Genomic DNA, 18,091 nt, shown 5'->3' on the forward strand with positions numbered 1-18,091 from the left:
TGTGTGTATATATAATATATATAAACTCTCTCTCTCCCTATATATATATATATATATATATATAGAGAGAGAGAGAGAGAGAGAGAGAGAGATTCATCAGTTCTGTACCCAATAAAACCAGGCATACATTGTCATGAATTAATGCGACAGACAACAATTTTGCATTTAAACTGTTTTATTTGTATTTTATACTAAAATGCATTTAGAGAAAATTTTAACATTTGCATGAAAAAAAAACACAAAGAAAAACCAACGGTATCATTACCATGTCTAAACTAAGGAACATCCGTATCATTGGACAAATAAATAAATAACATGTTCTGTTTAGTATTTACAAGAAGTCACCATCGTTATCAGTATTTACAAAAACAAAATAAACGACAAACAGAAGCTAAATAGGACGTCCTTTCTCACACATGCCTTCCCTCACACAGTAACTCTACAGGTAGATTTAAAAGCACGTTACGCTGTACAAAATAAAGAGTTTAGTGTAGGACTCTCTCCCACTTCTCTGTCTACCGTCTAACCTCTAACCGGCTCGAAGGGATTTGAAAATGTTACCACAAAGCCTTAATCGGATTTGTGTGTCGTTTACAGAGGTAGAGACAGTGTGTTGTGTTCTCAGAATCTCACAAAAATAAAGGTTTACAAATAAAAAAAATTATGTTTCAATCGCCACTTATGCTGCCTAGAAAACTCGGAAAAAAAGAGGCCGGTTGCGATTCTCCGGTCCACCTTAACTGGTGCTGCATTTACATTCCATTCTGACTGAATGAATGGACGGAAGTGCTGCAGCAGTTAAGGCGGACCGCGGAGTTGGAATAGGGAGCTAACTTTAGCTTCAGTGAAATCTCGCTGGTGATAGTCCGGACGCAACCAAAGTCTATGTAAGCCGGGGGGGCAAGGAGTCCACCCATCGCCCCCTCTTCTGTAGAGTTAGTCCATACACACCCCTTTCATTCAGCATGGTATCGTCCTCCGCACTTTTTGTGAAAACATGTCGTTTCATTGGGGGGAAAAAGTAGTTTTCTACTTCTTCTTCGCAGCTTTCTTCGCCTTGGCTGCTTTGGGCTTGGCCGCTTTAGTCTTCACCGCTTTGACCTTCTTGGGACTTTTGGCCACTTTCTTAGCCGCGGGCTTCTTCACCTTCTTCGGGCTCTTGGCGGCAGGTTTCTTGGCCGCGGGCTTCTTCACCTTCTTCGGTGCCTTCTTGGGCTTGGCTGCCTTGGCCGGGGCGGCTTTCTTAGGCTTGGCCGCTTTGGCTGGAGCCTTCTTGGCGACTGGCTTCTTGGGCTTAGCCACGGGTTTCTTGACGGGCTTTTTGGCTGCGGGTTTCTTGCTCACCTTGAAAGAGCCCGAGGCGCCGGTGCCTTTGGTCTGGACCAGGGCGCCCTTCTTCACCAGCGACTTCAAGGCCAGCTTGACGCGGGCGTTGTTCTTCTCCACGTCGTAGCCGCCGCCGGCCAGAGCCTTCTTCAGTGCGGCCAGGGAAACTCCTTTCCGCTCACTGGAGGCCGCCACCGCTTTCACGATCAGGTCCGACACGCTCGGTCCGGCTTTCTTGGGCTTGGACGCGGACTTCTTCTTGGGCGCCTTGGCCGGCGCTGCGGCCGCGGGAGCTGGAGCCGTCTCTGCCATGGTTCAGCCGCGGTCCTCAACGTCACGTAGAGAAAGTTGGAGTAGTAGTGGAGGAACGCTCAGTGTTTACGTCCCAACGGCCGAGGGCGGGATTTAAACGGGCGATGAGAACCTTATAGACTCAACCGCCCGCACGGCTGCTCCCCAGTAGTGGAGAGGCGCTTTCAGATGTGTTTTCTTACCCGAAGAAACGCGATAATTTCCACGGTAACCGGCTACGGATCGCCGTGCGGCGGGCACGGATCGATAGCTGACTTCTTGGTTTCCACGGTCGGCTCGTGGTTCGCGCCTTTGGGCAGCCGGTTTGGTACAAAATGGCCAAAACGCGGCCAAATCTGAGCCAAATCCGAGTGGGAAACATCGTACTTCCTCTACTCTTTTAAAGATTATACGTCCAATTTCGCCACCAAAGGTGCACAGCTTGGTCGGCCGACGTAGAGAAGACTCCAACGTACGCGTTTGTGGCGATTTCAGGGAAACCTTTCCCAGGAAAGAGGAATTTTAAGCCGTTTTCCACAGCCGAGGTAGCACAGCTCCTCGCTGTCGCCATTTCAACCTCCCTTAATCTCAAAGATTCTTTCTTTAGCCACTGTACACGGAGCAGGACTAATTTCTGTCCAACATTTCACCCGAGAAGGTCAAATAAATCGGCGAAATTGTCTCGTTTGGCAGAAAAAAATGTCGAGTCCGCGACGTGTAGTTTACGGACTGTGTGTGTTAGCATTGTCTCTGAGGGACATATGCTAGTCGTGGTAGCTCACATTTAGCATGGGGTGTTGAGGTAAATGTCTGCGATAGTTTAGTTTTATGGCCACATTTTGAAATGAAATCATGTTTTATTAACTTTAGGCTCGATTTTTGTTCCCAAACGGGCCCGTGTTCTTATAATAAATGTCTTTTTTAAACTGTTAGCTCGACTTCATTTAGCATAGCCACTGAACTGATTCAGTGGACGCACAATAGCCTCGTTGAAGTTCATCAGCATCCATTTCCAAAGCTTGAGATTAAAACCTGGGGTGACTTTAGGCTACAGAATGAGTTTAGATGTAGATTCTGCCTAGATGTGCTTGTGTTTGTTCAGTATTTATCTACTTATTTACATTTTACACTGCATTTCCCGCATATTTACAGCCTTTTGCCTGCATTGCACTGCTAACAAAGCATCATTCAGGAATGACCACGTCCAAGAATGCTTGGAGGGTAAATAGATGGGTTTTTAAAAATATCCGCATGATTAAATAGCTAACATGTCAACAGACTCATTCAGAGTGGTTTGGTGTGAAATTCCAGAGAAACTTGCCCAGCCACATTTGTTCACAGTGGTGATATGAACCAGGAGGTCCACAGTGTTTAATGCCTCTAACATAGTTATGAACTTACTGCCTGATGACTGAGACATTGTTTTATTGTCTTCAGACTGACTGACCATTAATTTGCCTTCATCAGCACCACATTTATAAACTCGAAAGGCTCGTGGAGGTTCTCTGGTGGTTCTGGATGGTAAATAAAACGGCTGTATTTGTGTTGTAGTCATGGTGACCCCTGGTTCCCATCACCACCACTACCACTGTAAAGAAATCTGGGTCTGTACATTTTGTCTACAAATGAGTTTAAAATCAAACCACTCAGAATGACTTTATTTACATCTTAATCGCTGAATTATGCAGAAGTTTAAAAATTTGTGGAACCACTCCTCAGTGGGGGATTCCTCTTGACATAATTCAGCAGTTGAGATGTAAAAAGAGTCATGCAGTGTGGTTTGGCGTGAAATGGTTGATTGTGGAGACTCTGATTTCTTTACAGTGGTGTTGATGGGAACCAGGGATCACCATGACTACAACACAGATATAGACTTTTTATGTACTGTATAGAACCACCAGTGAACCCACATGTCTTCTGGGATTTAGATTTAATGGTTACTTTGAGGAAAATGCATTATTTTGGGGGACTATTTTGCTTTACAGCACTGTATATGTGCCTCTTCGCAAAGAATATATTTTGCAAAGATATATTTTATGCACTAAACAACGTGTCAGGCATCAGACAGTTTATTCATTAATATTTCATGTAATAACTTCCTGCAAACTTTTTGAGAAGGGTGTGCCCAGATTGGGGGGAGATGGTATGTCCATGGTGGGCCAAGGGCAAAAATGAAATAATATAGCGTATGTTATAAACTACACTGTATATAACATATTCATACCATAAACCTTCAAAAATTCTTATTTAAGGGTAAAACTGAAATGGTCCAAATATGTGTTCTCTCATTGGTTGAGGGGGCAACTTTCTGGAGGGCCCACTGGACCAACTTTGGGCAGCCCTGTTTTAAGTAGCATTAAACTCTTCAGATGTCTGGTTCCCATCACACACCACTGTGAACAATTCAGATTTTCTCTGAAATTGGGGCACCAAACCACCGAATGACTGTTTACATCTTAACCGTTCAGTTATTTCAGTTGCAAATAGGCCGAGTAGATGTGTGTGGGGGGGGGGGTTAACATGCAACTTGTTATAACAGATTAAATACCCTAATAGCGTCAAGTTATGGTTGACTAATTAAATAAAAATACAGACTAAGGACTAAATAAATAGGCCACTATGCTTGACAGGTTTAAGGAGGTGAGTCTTAATTAACCAAATGGGCTGACTTTGTTCCTCAGAGACGTAAAAACAACAACAAAAAAAAGCCAATGCAACCTTGTAAAGAACAAATAAATAGGTTGTGTTAATAAGGCAGATCTTACATTGTCCCGTGGGGTCTTCATTAATGCTAATATAAACACATACAGCTGTTTGAAAGACACGAGGTAAGATGCAAAACGATTTCGATCGATTATAACAACATTATTACTCAATATTATTCATTTATCCCTCGAACATCATGACTAGCAGCTCATACAGACCAAGGAAAACAACAGGAAGGATCTAATAGAATAAGAGAATCCCCCGAATGGGTGAATGAGTGAATCCTTTTCTTGAATCATGTAAGTAAATTACATTTGAATCCATTTCATGCGGCTTCATAAACTGAAGGTGTGTAAAAATGTGATTTTGCACAATTTAATATAATTACTCAATTAAATAACCTAATGACAGCATTTACACTCTAGATGATGTATATTCAAATAAAATGTATATTCCTCAGGAATATAAAGGTAAAAATTTTTTTTTCATAAAAAATAGAAAAGCTTTATGAAAACCTTAAAAGATACACAAAAATGGGCAAAACTGATTTTTTTTTATTTGTAACAAAAATACATACAACATAGAAAAAGATTGTAGTTTATATATTTACAACAGAAGCTAAAAACTCGGTTTTTGTTTTAAGTTTCTATTTTATAATTATGTAAGTCACCAGATTGATTTATTTTTAATCCCTGTTAACAATGGTAAACTAAAATAGAAAGGTTATATTAAAATAAGTTTATATTTGAATACATAAAAAAATATGGAGGCGAAAGAAAAGTTGACTTGTACATAAGGTGAATTGAAAAAAGCTCTTTTTATAAGAAATAAAAGAAAAACGTATTTACAGACTACAGACGCGAAAAACTACCAATTACAATTATTTTGAAGAGATCCTGGCGCAGCCGGTCCGTCCAAAAAATAATAATAAACTGACAGATTCAGGATTTTGCTCTTTCACAGATCGGGTGGGCGGCCCTTAAAAGAGCCTTTTGGGAGTTGGAGAGTGTCTGAGTCGGTGCGCGCGGTCCAGTCCAGGTTCGGTTTAACCGCCAAAGCCGTAGAGCGTGCGGCCCTGGCGCTTCAGCGCATACACCACGTCCATGGCGGTGACGGTCTTCCGCTTGGCGTGCTCGGTGTAAGTCACGGCGTCCCTGATCACGTTCTCCAGGAAGACCTTCAGCACGCCGCGGGTCTCCTCGTAGATCAGACCGGAGATGCGCTTGACGCCGCCACGGCGAGCCAGACGGCGGATGGCCGGCTTGGTGATGCCCTGGATGTTATCGCGGAGCACTTTGCGATGACGCTTAGCGCCTCCCTTTCCCAGACCCTTGCCGCCTTTTCCTCGACCGGACATCGTCGCTCGTTCTTCGTGTTCTTCAGTCGTTCAGCAGTCGCAGTAAACAGCATGACGCGCCCGGAGAGTCCGGGCTTATATGCACAGGACGCGGACCTAGTTGAACGCAGCATGTTTGCTCCTGGCGTCGTGCCAAAATTAGCGTACGAGGAACTCAAGTGAACATTTTTGGTTTTGGGTTGTTTCTTTTGTAGAAAATGAGAAACTGTGCCGCCCTCGATTTTTATATTCGTAGTTATTTTATTGTTTTCTACGGTTTATTATATTTGTTCAGAAAACAACTTCGAATCGACTCCCACACAGCGCTAATACTGCTACCAGCTCGCCGCTCCTCTGTTCTGTAACGCACCGCGAGGCAGTAGAGAGAAGGCGTGCTCTCGTATGCGCCGTGGGCGACTCTTAAAAGAGCCGTTTGGGGAAAGTGTTGGGTCTTTCACTGTGGCGTTCTCACTTGGAGCTGGTGTATTTTGTCACTGCTTTGGTGCCCTCGGACACGGCGTGCTTGGCCAGCTCTCCGGGCAGTAGGAGGCGCACGGCGGTCTGGATCTCTCTGGACGTGATAGTGGAGCGCTTGTTGTAGTGAGCCAGGCGGGACGACTCTCCGGCGATCCGCTCGAAAATGTCATTGACGAAAGAGTTCATGATGCTCATGGCCTTGGAGGAGATGCCCGTGTCAGGGTGAACCTGCTTCAGGACTTTGTACACGTAGATGGCGTAGCTCTCCTTGCGGGTCTTCTTGCGTTTCTTGCCCCCTTTCCCCGCTGTTTTGGTCACCGCCTTCTTCGAGCCTTTCTTCGGTGCAGCTTTAGCTGGCTCCGGCATCGCGGGAGGCAAGTATCGGTCCACAGAGGGAACAACAAACAGCACATGACCCACGCTGGGCAGGTGTGTATAAATACAGAGCGTATGCAAATTTTGGTAGGGGTGCCGCTCCGGCGCTCTGATTGGCTGGAATTCTCTCCCCGTTTTCTATTGGCTGGTTGTAGATGTCAGCGTTCTGCTGCCTTATCCTATTGCAGGACACGACTGTGGGAGTTTTTTTCCCCCCTTTCTCCAAACCGGTTTGAACCGGATTGAGGAACAAAGACATGAAGTTGGGTCATGTTAAACTGATGATACACAGGGATCCATTTATGCAACGTAATGTTTTATTTTTCTGACATTTGATTACATTGACAAACATCTTACACTTCACTGTGCGCTCTGGTTCTTTAGTAAAGGCACTGCTTCCATACTGACCCACACGCATGCTTACATGGTCCTCGGCATGGTGAAATGTGCTTCTACAATCCACCAAAATAGGCTATTGTTATAAGCCTAGAGCCTTTTTCAGCGCTTGTTCCTGCTACATAGAACCATTTTCAGAAAGGCTCTATATAAACACCTTCTCCATCCATCTCATCCGAAGAACCATGGTTCTTTGAGTGTTTGTGATCCTCTGTAGAACCACTGCCGTTACTAAAGGACCCCTGAAAAACCTTTTTTTTGTTGTTTTTGCTGAGTGTAGGTCAGTCTGCACTGGAATGCACGGTAACACTGTGGTATTTATTCATATTCCCAAATTTATTTACTGATTTTTTTTGAGTGAAATGATTCAGAACAATGGTTAAAAGATACATCTGGCCTGTTAATACGAAGCATCCAGCATCCTCACTGCCTAGAGCTCTATAACAAAAGAGAAAAAAAAGAAACAGATGGGACGGAGCGTTTGTAAACGTCCACTGCGGTCCGGTGAGCTCCAGACATCGACACGCACCTCCAGACATCGACACGCACCTCCAGACATCAACTCTCGTCCGTCATTAGCGACTAGAAAGGAGAACAAGGAGTAGCTGTAAGCTTTCATACCATCAAACGGACCCGGCTTTATGTTCCTATGGGCTACAGTACAGCGAGGCCTGCAGGGCAACACTAACAGGGACTATTCAGCAGTGAATTTGCACAGCACTTGATTAAAAGCCGTTGGCTTTGCTCTAACACTACTGTAGTAATGATGGAGTCCTAATACACAAGACTGGGCAGACCAAAGGTACCGTGAAGATCTTTTGTGTGCACATGCACAGACGCACACCCACCCTGTATTCCCCCGCCTCGCTCCCGGGCTCCGGACGCCGCCACGTCTGATTTGCTAGGATTTTCAGAACGACCAATCCGAAGGCCATGATGACTACGCCCAGCGTATTGGCCAGTACTGCCTCCGGTGGCAGCTTGGCGTAAGGCACCGTCCCATTGGTGTTCTTCTTTCTGAGGGAAGACACCAATAGCAGAAGAAATGTTGCATTTGTGTGGGGGAGACATTATAGTAGCTTTCATTCTATATTTGTCTCAGTCTCACTTCCCCTTTTCACTCTTTTTTCTCTTTCTCTTTGGCACATGTACACATTCAGCCAGACCAGAGCACGGAGAACGCAGTGAAAGTGCACCGTTACCTCGTTAGACGAGCTCACTTTAGTCTGCTGCCAGTCTTCAGCCTTTAAATAGCACTCAGTGATCCATTAAGCTTTCTCTGCCAGCAGTGCCTTGTGGGCCAAGGGCTTAAAACACTTCATATGCTTTGCCTGAACTGACACTGTGCGTTTAAACTGTGCTCAAATGGCCCACGAGGGGTTTCAGCCTCACTGCTGCATTTTCCTAAAAGGCCCAAATCAATTAAAACCCAGTCTCCCTCACTTTTTTGAAATGAGTTCAATGTAGTAAGTAAAATTTTAAAAACATAACATTCACTATCCAAGCCATTGAGTCCATATATGACAATGTATTTCAGAATGCTTATTTAATGTGGTACAACACGGGACAGCCAATCAGAACAGAGCTTATTTGCATCTGTCAGTCTTAAAGGAGCAGTGAGAAAAACAGCCTGTTTAATTCTAAGGGTTGAAAGAGGTTGTAAAATGGTCTCTTAGAAATGAATGATGATGTTTTTGGTTCATAAATCCATAAAATAAGTGAAGGAAAAAAGGAGCCATAATTAAATGAAATTAACACAGTTTAATTTGAATATGTTCATTATGAACAAAGGGAATCGTTAAAACGGGTAGGTCTAATGGCCCAATCTGAGTGGCTGAGAAGCTTTTTTCCCTACACAATAACCATCATTCCGCTGCCCATTTGGTCAGATTTTGGAGAAGAATGTGACCACAAGCCTGACGTTAGAGCGCCCCACCACCCCCGTTGATCCTAAGCAAACGGTTCGGGCAGCAGCTGTGACGGTGGAATAACTAAACAAACTGGAATTAGCCATAAATTAACTGAACAAAAGAAGATGAGCTGTTGCTGATTTTTATCAGCTCACAAAACCACATTCAGGTCAAATCCAACCCTCATATTGTGTCAGCTAATTGGCTCAGCAAGAGGACTACTTTTCTTGGTGGATGGATTTGCCAATGTTACACACACACACACACACACACACACACACACTAGATACAATGTTCAAGGCTTATTTGCTTTCCTTTTGTCTTTATTTTATAAAAGACTGACAGCACCTGAGGCTGTGTGCTATCGCGAATGAAATCATGGCTGTGATTAACTTCAGCTTGTGACCGAATCACAGCCATGCCGTTCACAATAACACAGGTAGAACCTCAAGTGTTCTACTGCTTAAATCAAATTTACACAATTTTAGCCCAAATGCTGACAATCAGCCAAAATACATTTGGTGGCATTAGTTTCAATCCAGAGCCATGATGCTAATGTAGCTAACAAGTGACCACCAATTAGCATCAAAGTGCATGATTTAAGCATCACACACTTGCCTCAACTGTGTTCAGCTCTTAAGCAAATCCCTAATAGACATGCTAATGTGGTTTCTAACACGGTGCTCCACGCATCAACCTGGTATTGCAGTACCTCCGGGGTGGTCATGAGCTGGAGGCTAGGGAACCAACATCGTGACCGGAAGGTCGCCGGTTTGATCCCCAGAGCTGACAGTCCATGACTGAGGTGTCCTTGAGCAAGACACCTAACCCCCAACTGCTCCCCGGGCGCCGTGGATAGGGCTGCCCACCGCTCCGGGTAAGTGTGCTCACTGCCCCCTAGTGTGTATGTGGTGTTTCACTGCCCAGATGGGTTAAATGCGGAGGTGAAATTTCCCCGTTGCGGGATTAATAAGGGTCACTTAATCCTAATAGTGAAAGAGTTAAGGCCACAGTTCACAGTTCAAACTCCTAACAATAGGCCCTTTTCACAAGAAACAGAAGTGTGTAAACGCTGGGTAAAACAAGTTCCGCTACTGCCTTTCAGACAGTTACTGACCTCAGAAATACAGGCGTTCATTTCACTTCAGCTCCCCACAGAACGCTGTCATTTTATCATAAAATTTGATCTCATCATTAAGGTTGAAATCTGAGGATGTGTCCAGGAATGTTGAAGAATCAAACACACAACAATGTCCAAGCTAAATAAAGGGTATAAATGATTCATGGAAAAGCTCCTGGGTGTAACAATAACATCAGTTAACGTCTACGGAATGCAAAATCGATGGACAGGTGAAAATATAATCAAAACGCTCGATAAGCCATATTAGCTCGAGACACAGAAACGGCTCACTAACTATAAACTGGCAAAAAGCTAAAGACTTGTCGTCAAGGGGGTCCGTAGTGCCACTGTACTACTCACTCAGCTGGTTTCCTGAAATGTTTAATCTGCAACGAGAAACTGTCAAACACTAAAAAGTCACGAGGCTGAAGTCGCTTCTCATTCAAATGTTTCCGTTCCACCTTAAATAGCGCAGCAGATACATTCTGGCCGCTTAGGCACCATTTAAGGTGGAACCACCGGCACCATTGAACGAACATCTACTCTCCGCTGAGCACTCGCTCTCTCAGTCGCTGATCAATTTTTTAAGGGAGAACTTAAAAACTGTTCCACTGAAAGAGGCCTACTCCTGGTAGGTAATAGCACATGATGAAAGGATGAGATCAAACCTAGAGTAACGCAGAAACAAAGCTGGGGAAATACCTACAGCAAAGGTTTACTTCCTTTTCAAATGTCACAGCAAGCCTTGTGACTAGTCATGCGACTTAGCTGGAAACCAGCACTGTGTGACTAGCAAATAAAACCCTTTATTTAATTTCCAGTCAAAAAGGCCCTTGAGTGCAGGTCACTGACTTCACAACATAAGAATTTTTTTTAGTATTTAGTGTTACTCTCTACATTTATTACAGCTCCCATATTCTTTTCAGGAGACTCGTTCTCCAGCATGGTTGGTTAGTGTAGTGGGTAACACCTCTGCCTTCTACGCTGTAGACTGGGGTTCAATCCCCCACCTGGGTAACCACCCTACACTATACCAATAGGAGTCTTTGGGCAAGATTCCTAACACCACCTTCATCTACTTGTGTAAAATGATCAAGTTGTAAGTCGCTCTGGATAAGACCGTCAACCAAATGCCATAAATGTAAATGTAAATAAACTTTCTCAGATTTTCTAAGAAATCTGCAGGGATATTTTTTCGAAATTTAGAAGTTGGTTGCATTTTCTGCAAACAATCCTAATTACAAATTTAGACTCATCAGTCCACAAAACCTTACTCCACATCTCGTACGTCCAGTTTTGGTAAGCTAGCTAACGCAAATATTCTGGTTTAAGTGCTGTTTATCTCATGGTGTCATTATGGTGGCTACCAGATCTTTCAGGTGGTTGTTAGGAGTTCAGTTTTCTCTGTAGGTTCTACTAACTTTTAAAAGATTTGACTTTCCCCTTACTCATGCATGTGAATTATTTCTTATCTAATCTTCTCAAAAATATTTCCTGAAACATGAACATCTTGTACTTAATAGCTGATTTGACTGCACATTATATGAAGGGTGGTCTTTAACTTTTGTAGACTAATGTATATTTTTAATTCAAAAATGTTCTGAGATTGCCACTGAAATTAGGATATCCATCCTGACTAATTTTGATATGAGAATGTCCATAATAGTTAATTAACAAACATTAAGGCACTCGTTTTGTAGTGTAACAAGCTACCCAGACAAAAAACTCGTCAACTTGCGTGTTTAAGGTGGTGACTAATTTGTAACTTTTAGGCAGGAATTTCTTCTAGAAATTAACGCAAATCCTTCACAACCAATTTCTGAAAGAACATCCACAGGGAAGCGATTTTTATTCACAAGCTGTGAAACACACCAGCAGTCCCTGTCCGTCAGTTTCATCTTTTGACCATAATTCTGATGAGAATTTACTGTAAGAGAATTTCCCGCTTCAATACATGCTTCAAATGTCCTTCACACTGTGGCCTTTAACATGCCCAAATGCAATCACTCCTCTTTGCCAATTATTAACATCGGCTTTACGACCCATTTTCCACACATTGAATAAGACATTCACTGCACTGTATCACATTTTCTCAAGCTATGAATCCCATCGCACACCTCACAGGTATTTATAGTCCAATCATCTTTGTGCAGTGCCATCTGCAGGAGCCTGAAGTTATCACCACCTTAAACATGCAAGGTGAGTAATTTTTTGTATAATATACTTACAAATACAAATCCTGTTAATAAGAAAAAAATGGCATTTTACTGTACTTCCTGTGATGAAATGTGATTAATATCCCAAAGTTGATTTAAGGATTTTTAATACTAGCACCTCAAACCGGGTACCCCAATGAACCCTACTATGAAATAACTACATTACCTTCACGGTCTAGTAGACTGGTAGTGCAGTTAAATAACATGGATTGGCTTCGTTTTCACTTACAGAACAAAAAGCAGCTTCTCGTTGATCCCTGAGATGCAGGAAACTATGCTGAGGACAAAGATGATGGCCCCCATCCACACGTGGGTGGGCTTGACTAAGACACGCAAAGCCATTGGTGACCATGGTAGGAGGAACGTTCCAAAACCTGCAGCCCACTAAACGTAGAAGCAAACAACAGACACAAACTATAAATTAGCATTTCATTTTAGTTTGATTCAGGTCTAAAGCATTTGATTAATACTAATAGAAGCTTATGCAGTTTTACTGTGCATTGATGTGATGATCTGTGAGTTCTGAACACTGAATTTTTTGGGATCGATCAGTTTCAGTCGGATCAGATTCTTAAAGATTTTTGTTGTACTCTGGTCAGATTTGGACAAATTTTTTTTATCAATTCAGTTTGGACAGAATGTCATTAGATCAGGTCAGTTTGGACAGAACTTTTCTGGCTTGGGTCAGTTTCGAACCTGGAGCTTTATATTGAGGTTCAGATTGGTTTAGGGCAAAATTTTGTCAGGCTTGGGTGGGCTTTGGACTGAAAACGCGAAGCTGTGATTCAGGTAAGGTCGGGCTCGGCCAGAAAGTTCTCGGGTTGTATTCAGCTTTGGAACAAATGTTCAGGTGCGATTAAAGCTCTAGATCTACGGGTCTTTAGTAGAAATGATGAGTGCATTGTGAGAGACTGTAATGCCCTCAAAATCATGAATTTCATACTATAGTTCTAGCACAAAGTGCGTGTTCTCACTCAGGTTTGATGAGATTAAAATGAAATCCTGGTGCGATTCCTCTTTGTGAGTGTGAACACTGCCATTTGAATCCTGGTGCAAGTAAACAGAGAAGTAAACAGATTTGGCCTGTTTACAGACATGACCGCAGACAGACCTTCTGCTGCAGACCTTCTTTGGTTTCTTTCTTTTGGGTTTATCATCTGTTCATGAGCTCTGAATCAATCATTACAGAATGGATAGCTCCTGTTTTAAAAGGCACGTTCGAAGCCGTTATGAAATATGCTGTATAGGCCGCAAACACATCGCTGCACACATGAATTACATTATATATTAATGTCCCAGCTTTTTTATAAGCAGTAAGACACTAAAAGCTTTGCGTTTCCAGCATGATTATGAACCGCTGGATCAATGCACCACTAGGATTCTTTATTATAGGTGTTTTTAACATATCACGTTACATCTTAATGACAATAATCACGTCATGAAATTCTGTCCACATTACGCAGTAACAACTGATACGTACCTGTGCGGCGAACAGGGCGGTGGTGGCGATTCCCACCCAGCTGTGGAGAGAGTAGAGGTTTGGAGTGTTGTTAGCGTTGTGGAAGTCAAACACCGCACACAGTCCCACCACGACGAAGAGCAGCGACAGCAGCAGCAGGCCGGCGTGCAGCAGCTTCCATGGCTGCTTGTTCTGACCCCAGGTCAACGGGATTCGGTAAACCACGGCCGCTAGGAGAGCAGGAAACAAAGCAGAGGGATTTAATTACTGATTTATATGGTTCTCTAAGCTCCGTAACTTCCATACAAGCATTGGCTGACTGGATAACACTCCATATCTTTTGCTAATAAATCTCTTTTTGAAAGTTGTTACTGCAAACAGATTCAATAGGTTGTGCTTTTTATTCACTTTAAATGATGCACACTAAAGTGCCCCCTACTGGGGAAACTTCAGAGCTCCAAAGTCATGTCCACAAGATTTACATATTTAAAAAACGAGGCGTTTTCCATCAATTTGGGGACGCTCACCCTTGGAGAATTTTATTACATGATGTTACAAAGTCAAAAAAACTAGCTGTTCATTTTATGTGCATTTTCACTGTATGTTTATCTGTAATATGTATATGATCTATAGCTGTATAGGGTCTTCAATTGTAAATATTTAAGTGCTTTTTACCAGAGTAATAGGAGCTATGGTTACTAAAACAAGACTAGGTAAGCCTAGTTTTGCCAAACCACCAGGCCACACGCTCTGTCCGCTGAAACTTTTGGTAAATGATGCCAGGGGGCGATGCAGCCATTTAATAAGTCAGGGGGACACCGTTGTCAGTACATGACACCCTTCAAACTCCACATCCCCCAGCCTTCTTCTTCAACTGGATGCATGGCGGTTCACCTACCAAAGGCGAGCTACACTCCTCACGCATGTGCATTTCAACAAAGCGCGTCAGCCAGTCCGTCCGTGAAAAAGTGGAACTACTTTTTTAGTGTTGCTCCAGTTTTAGAAAATGAAGATAAGATTTAGGCTGAATAAGACTTCTCTCAGTCCATCTTACGCCAACACCTGCACTGTTACAGCAGTTTGAGTTCTCATATTACAGTCAAGTGGTTTAAATGTTTATTCGTGAAATCCAACAACTGCCCTTTGACTTTCACTGTAAATGAGGGTGAAGTCAGCAAGTTTTTCTCAGTAGCTTTCCAAATACAGGGAACTGCTTGAAATGATTGTTTATGGTAATCCACCGTACAGTACAGCTGTGGCAGGTAGAGATTAGTTTGAAAAATGACATAAGCACCTACGGGAAGGACGTTCAGACTCTGAGCTGTTTTTTCAGTGCTATCTTCAAACTCTCAGGGAGAATTTTGCTGTATTGAATTTAGTTTTTTTATTATCCAGCGTCTCGTTTTCAGTGTCTTTTTAATGTGCTTTTTGTTTCCTCTCTGGTTTTATTGGTTTTATTGTTCCTTGTTTGCCTGGCTTTTCTGTTTCTGGATGCACAGACTGTGATCTCCATGCAAAGCATCTACTCTGTGTAAATCACATCTCCACACCGTTCCCTCTAAAGCCCTTACCGTTCCCATAAAGCACCACCAGCCCCAAAACCATCAGGACGGGGTGCCAATTGAACTGCTTGGCTCCGTGGTCCCATGCAAAGCCCCCGCGGTAGCTGGCGTTCCAGTGGACCACCAGCACCACACACACCACGCTCAGCACCAGACACAGCAGGTAGGCTGCGTAGAAAGCCACGGTGGCTTTCATCACGACGACCTGGGAAAAAAGACAAAGAAAGAGAAGACAAACAAAAACCTTGTTGATTGTTTTAAGGAATTGTTTTGTAACAATATTGTAAAATTGTCCATGACAAGAACATCTTATGAGTAGTGGAGAAGCCTGCGAAGAGACTTTAAGCTGGCTTGACGGATCTGTTGCTAATTTTTACTAGGTGGTGGCTGAGATGTTGCTAGGGCCCCGTTATTGTATCCCTGGTGGTTGCTATGGTGTTGTTAGGCCATAGCTATGAGATCCCAGGTGGTTGCTTAGGTGTTGCTAGGCTTTTATTAAGGTTTGTTTATGGTTGAGATCCCTGGTGGTTGTTCTGCTGTTACTAGGCACATGTTATGGTATCCCTGGTGGTTGCTATGTTAATGCCAGGCCACTGCTATAAGGCCCCAGGTGGTTGTAAGGTGTTGTGAAGCCCCTTTTATAGCATCCCTGGTAGTTGCTATGCTGTTGCTAGGCAACTGCTATGTTATCCCAGGTGGGTGACATCATTTGTAGCAGTTACATAAGGATTTTCTCAATATGTGTGTTTGTGTTCGAGAACCATTTGTGCGATCAGTCCCAAAAGCACATGCATACCATTCCTGTACTGGATCCACAATTGTGCAAAGTTCAGTTAGAAAACAGCACCAAAAAAAGCAGAAAATAATTTTACAAAGAAAACAGTAAAATCCTACTTACATCCTACTGGAGGTGGATTCCTTTTACCAGAAAAGATCCAGTAATGTCATTTCTGTGTGATTTCCCTGGCTAATTCTCGCCAAACAGCCCAAACAGGATCGAAACAGTCCGTCAAATCCCACACAGACTACGTTACCGGACCTCCTCTAGTGAAGTAATCCAGCTCCAACAGGACTTGAGATACTTGAAGACTTTTTAATGAAGTCTTCCTTGACGTGAGCAGTCTTATTTTAACGAATGTAAATAGTAACATTTATGTTTTACGTATTTAGCGACTCTCACAAATGTAAACTTGACAAGTTCCCCCCAAAAAGTCACTGAAAAAGGATTTTAAAAAGGATGACAATCACTTCTGAAACTCACGACACCGAGATTAAAGCAACTGCAATGAAAATCCATTTAACTGGCATAAAAACGGTACGAGAGAAATTCAGTTTAATACATAAATTTCACGTATATCAATCATCACTTGCTATATAGACAACAACGCGTTTAAAAGCAAAGCGCTTACCTCACTGAAAGGCTCAACGACACCACTAACCCCTTCTCCTTTCGCAGTAATGATACGTCTGAGCGAATGTTTTGACTGTCTAAATGTAAAACCAGTGAACTGCTGCTCACACGGGGTCCATGGTTCCTCTTTTTGGTGACATCATGCACCCTATGATAATTAAAGGGTAATTCCACCCATTTTTCAGAGTTCCTGCATTGCGAATTGGCTTAGAAGTAAACAGCCGCTCAGAGCCGTGATGGTAACCAGACGTCTGAGGAGTTTAAAGCTTCTCACAGCTCGCCTTACACCTGAGACTGTTGCTTCAAAAGTAGTTTGGTTGTATTCGTTCATTTATTTTCCAATCTATTCACGGCAGAAGGATACATGCAGCGTGTTTTTAGGCAAAATAGAGAAAAAATAATAATAAATTATCTCCATTTTGACCTGTCCAGGGTGATTCCTGCCTTCTACCCAATGACTGCTGGGCTCCAGCTCCCTCCACGACCCAGAAGGATAAGCGGCTTAGAAGAAGATGATCACCATTTTACCATCTTTAACATTTCATATAAAAAGGCTGCTGATGATATGGTATTCCAGGTGGTTGCTAGATGTATGTATACACATATATATGCTCCTCTAATGTGTAGAATGTGTTTGTACTGTAGTTTGTACTGTCTTTCATTACTGCTGTAACTACTGTGTGATATTTTTGAAATATTGGAGGAATTCCCCTTTAAGATAAAAAAATCCCCTCCGTCCTGATTTCACTTCTTCTTCTTTCCTGCGGTCACTAAAGCATCCTTCTCACTTTCAAACCTGGGTCTAAGCAGGTGCAACTCACTGATTTTAACACGCACATAATCTGTGGAGCCGCCCCGAAGGTGGCTCTGGGATTATTTTTTAATAGAGTGTGTCCACAGTTTACTACATTGAGGCCACAAGTCACGTTCTTCTTAACACGTGGCCTCGATATATTCATTTTTGGTCGTGCCTTATTAAAAACAGTCACCGGGTCACCTGATGGGCTCAGTAAGATCCTGCACACTATAATCAAACGATTTTAGGCCTCTTCACCATTTAAACCAGCTACGACCTGTGACCCGGCGTCTCGACCCGGCGCTGCTCCCACTGCTCGTATGAGTGAAGTCTGTCGGCTCGGCTCGGCTCGGCTCGGCTCGGCTCGACTCGGCTCGGCTCGGCGTCCTCCTTCCTGTTTACATCTCTCTAACTTCACTAAACAAAGATATCCGAGCTCGCCGGAGGCCCTGAACCACCGACTGAAACACGTTAAGCATTTACACCTCGTAAAACATGTAAAACCTCGCCGGGGTGAAGAAAAACGCACCTTCGGACTTCCCTCAGCGCAGACAAGTCGACATCGTTCGCTTACTTAAGCTATTTCCGGACTGCGGCCCGCGGTGCGACATGGGAAATGTAGTTTACTGTTCGTGTCCGATAAAAGACTACAGATAATGTTAGAACAAATGTTGAACATAATTTAATTAAATGAAAACTATTTAATGTGA

At 43.1% G+C, this 18,091-nt stretch overlaps 4 protein-coding genes across 5 annotated transcripts; all 4 read right to left on the reverse strand.

The window, feature by feature from the left end:
- Positions 1–618: 618 nt before the first annotated feature.
- Positions 619–1,720, reverse strand: LOC108434264 (histone H1). Its single transcript, XM_017709265.2, has one exon. The coding sequence runs from the start codon at positions 1,636–1,638 to the stop codon at positions 1,030–1,032; it is 609 nt and encodes a 202-aa protein (XP_017564754.1). The 5' UTR covers positions 1,639–1,720; the 3' UTR covers positions 619–1,029.
- Positions 1,721–5,116: 3,396 nt separating this feature from the next.
- zgc:153409 (uncharacterized protein LOC767650 homolog) lies at positions 5,117–5,826 on the reverse strand. Its single transcript, XM_017709271.2, has one exon. The coding sequence runs from the start codon at positions 5,678–5,680 to the stop codon at positions 5,369–5,371; it is 312 nt and encodes a 103-aa protein (XP_017564760.1). The 5' UTR covers positions 5,681–5,826; the 3' UTR covers positions 5,117–5,368.
- Positions 5,827–5,898: 72 nt separating this feature from the next.
- LOC108434266 (histone H2B 1/2) lies at positions 5,899–6,550 on the reverse strand. Its single transcript, XM_017709270.2, has one exon. It carries the CDS (start codon positions 6,500–6,502, stop codon positions 6,128–6,130), a length of 375 nt encoding a protein of 124 aa, XP_017564759.1. The 5' UTR covers positions 6,503–6,550; the 3' UTR covers positions 5,899–6,127.
- A 256-nt stretch (positions 6,551–6,806) lies between these two features.
- LOC108434265 (cytochrome b ascorbate-dependent protein 3) lies at positions 6,807–17,988 on the reverse strand. Of its 2 annotated transcripts, none has more exons than XM_017709268.2 (6): positions 17,911–17,988; positions 15,184–15,379; positions 13,634–13,842; positions 12,383–12,537; positions 7,756–7,924; positions 6,807–7,489 (listed from the first exon to the last, which is right to left on the reverse strand). In XM_017709268.2, exons 2-6 carry the CDS (start codon positions 15,368–15,370, stop codon positions 7,466–7,468), a joined length of 744 nt encoding a protein of 247 aa, XP_017564757.1. In that variant the 5' UTR covers positions 15,371–15,379; positions 17,911–17,988; the 3' UTR covers positions 6,807–7,465. The 2 variants fall into 2 exon arrangements, with proteins under 2 accessions (XP_017564757.1, XP_017564758.1); XM_017709269.2 differs by lacking the exon at positions 17,911–17,988 and adding an exon at positions 16,584–16,683.
- Positions 17,989–18,091: the final 103 nt, after the last annotated feature.

This window comes from Pygocentrus nattereri, chromosome 20 (assembly GCF_015220715.1).
Source record: "Pygocentrus nattereri isolate fPygNat1 chromosome 20, fPygNat1.pri, whole genome shotgun sequence".
NCBI lineage: Eukaryota > Metazoa > Chordata > Actinopteri > Characiformes > Serrasalmidae > Pygocentrus > Pygocentrus nattereri.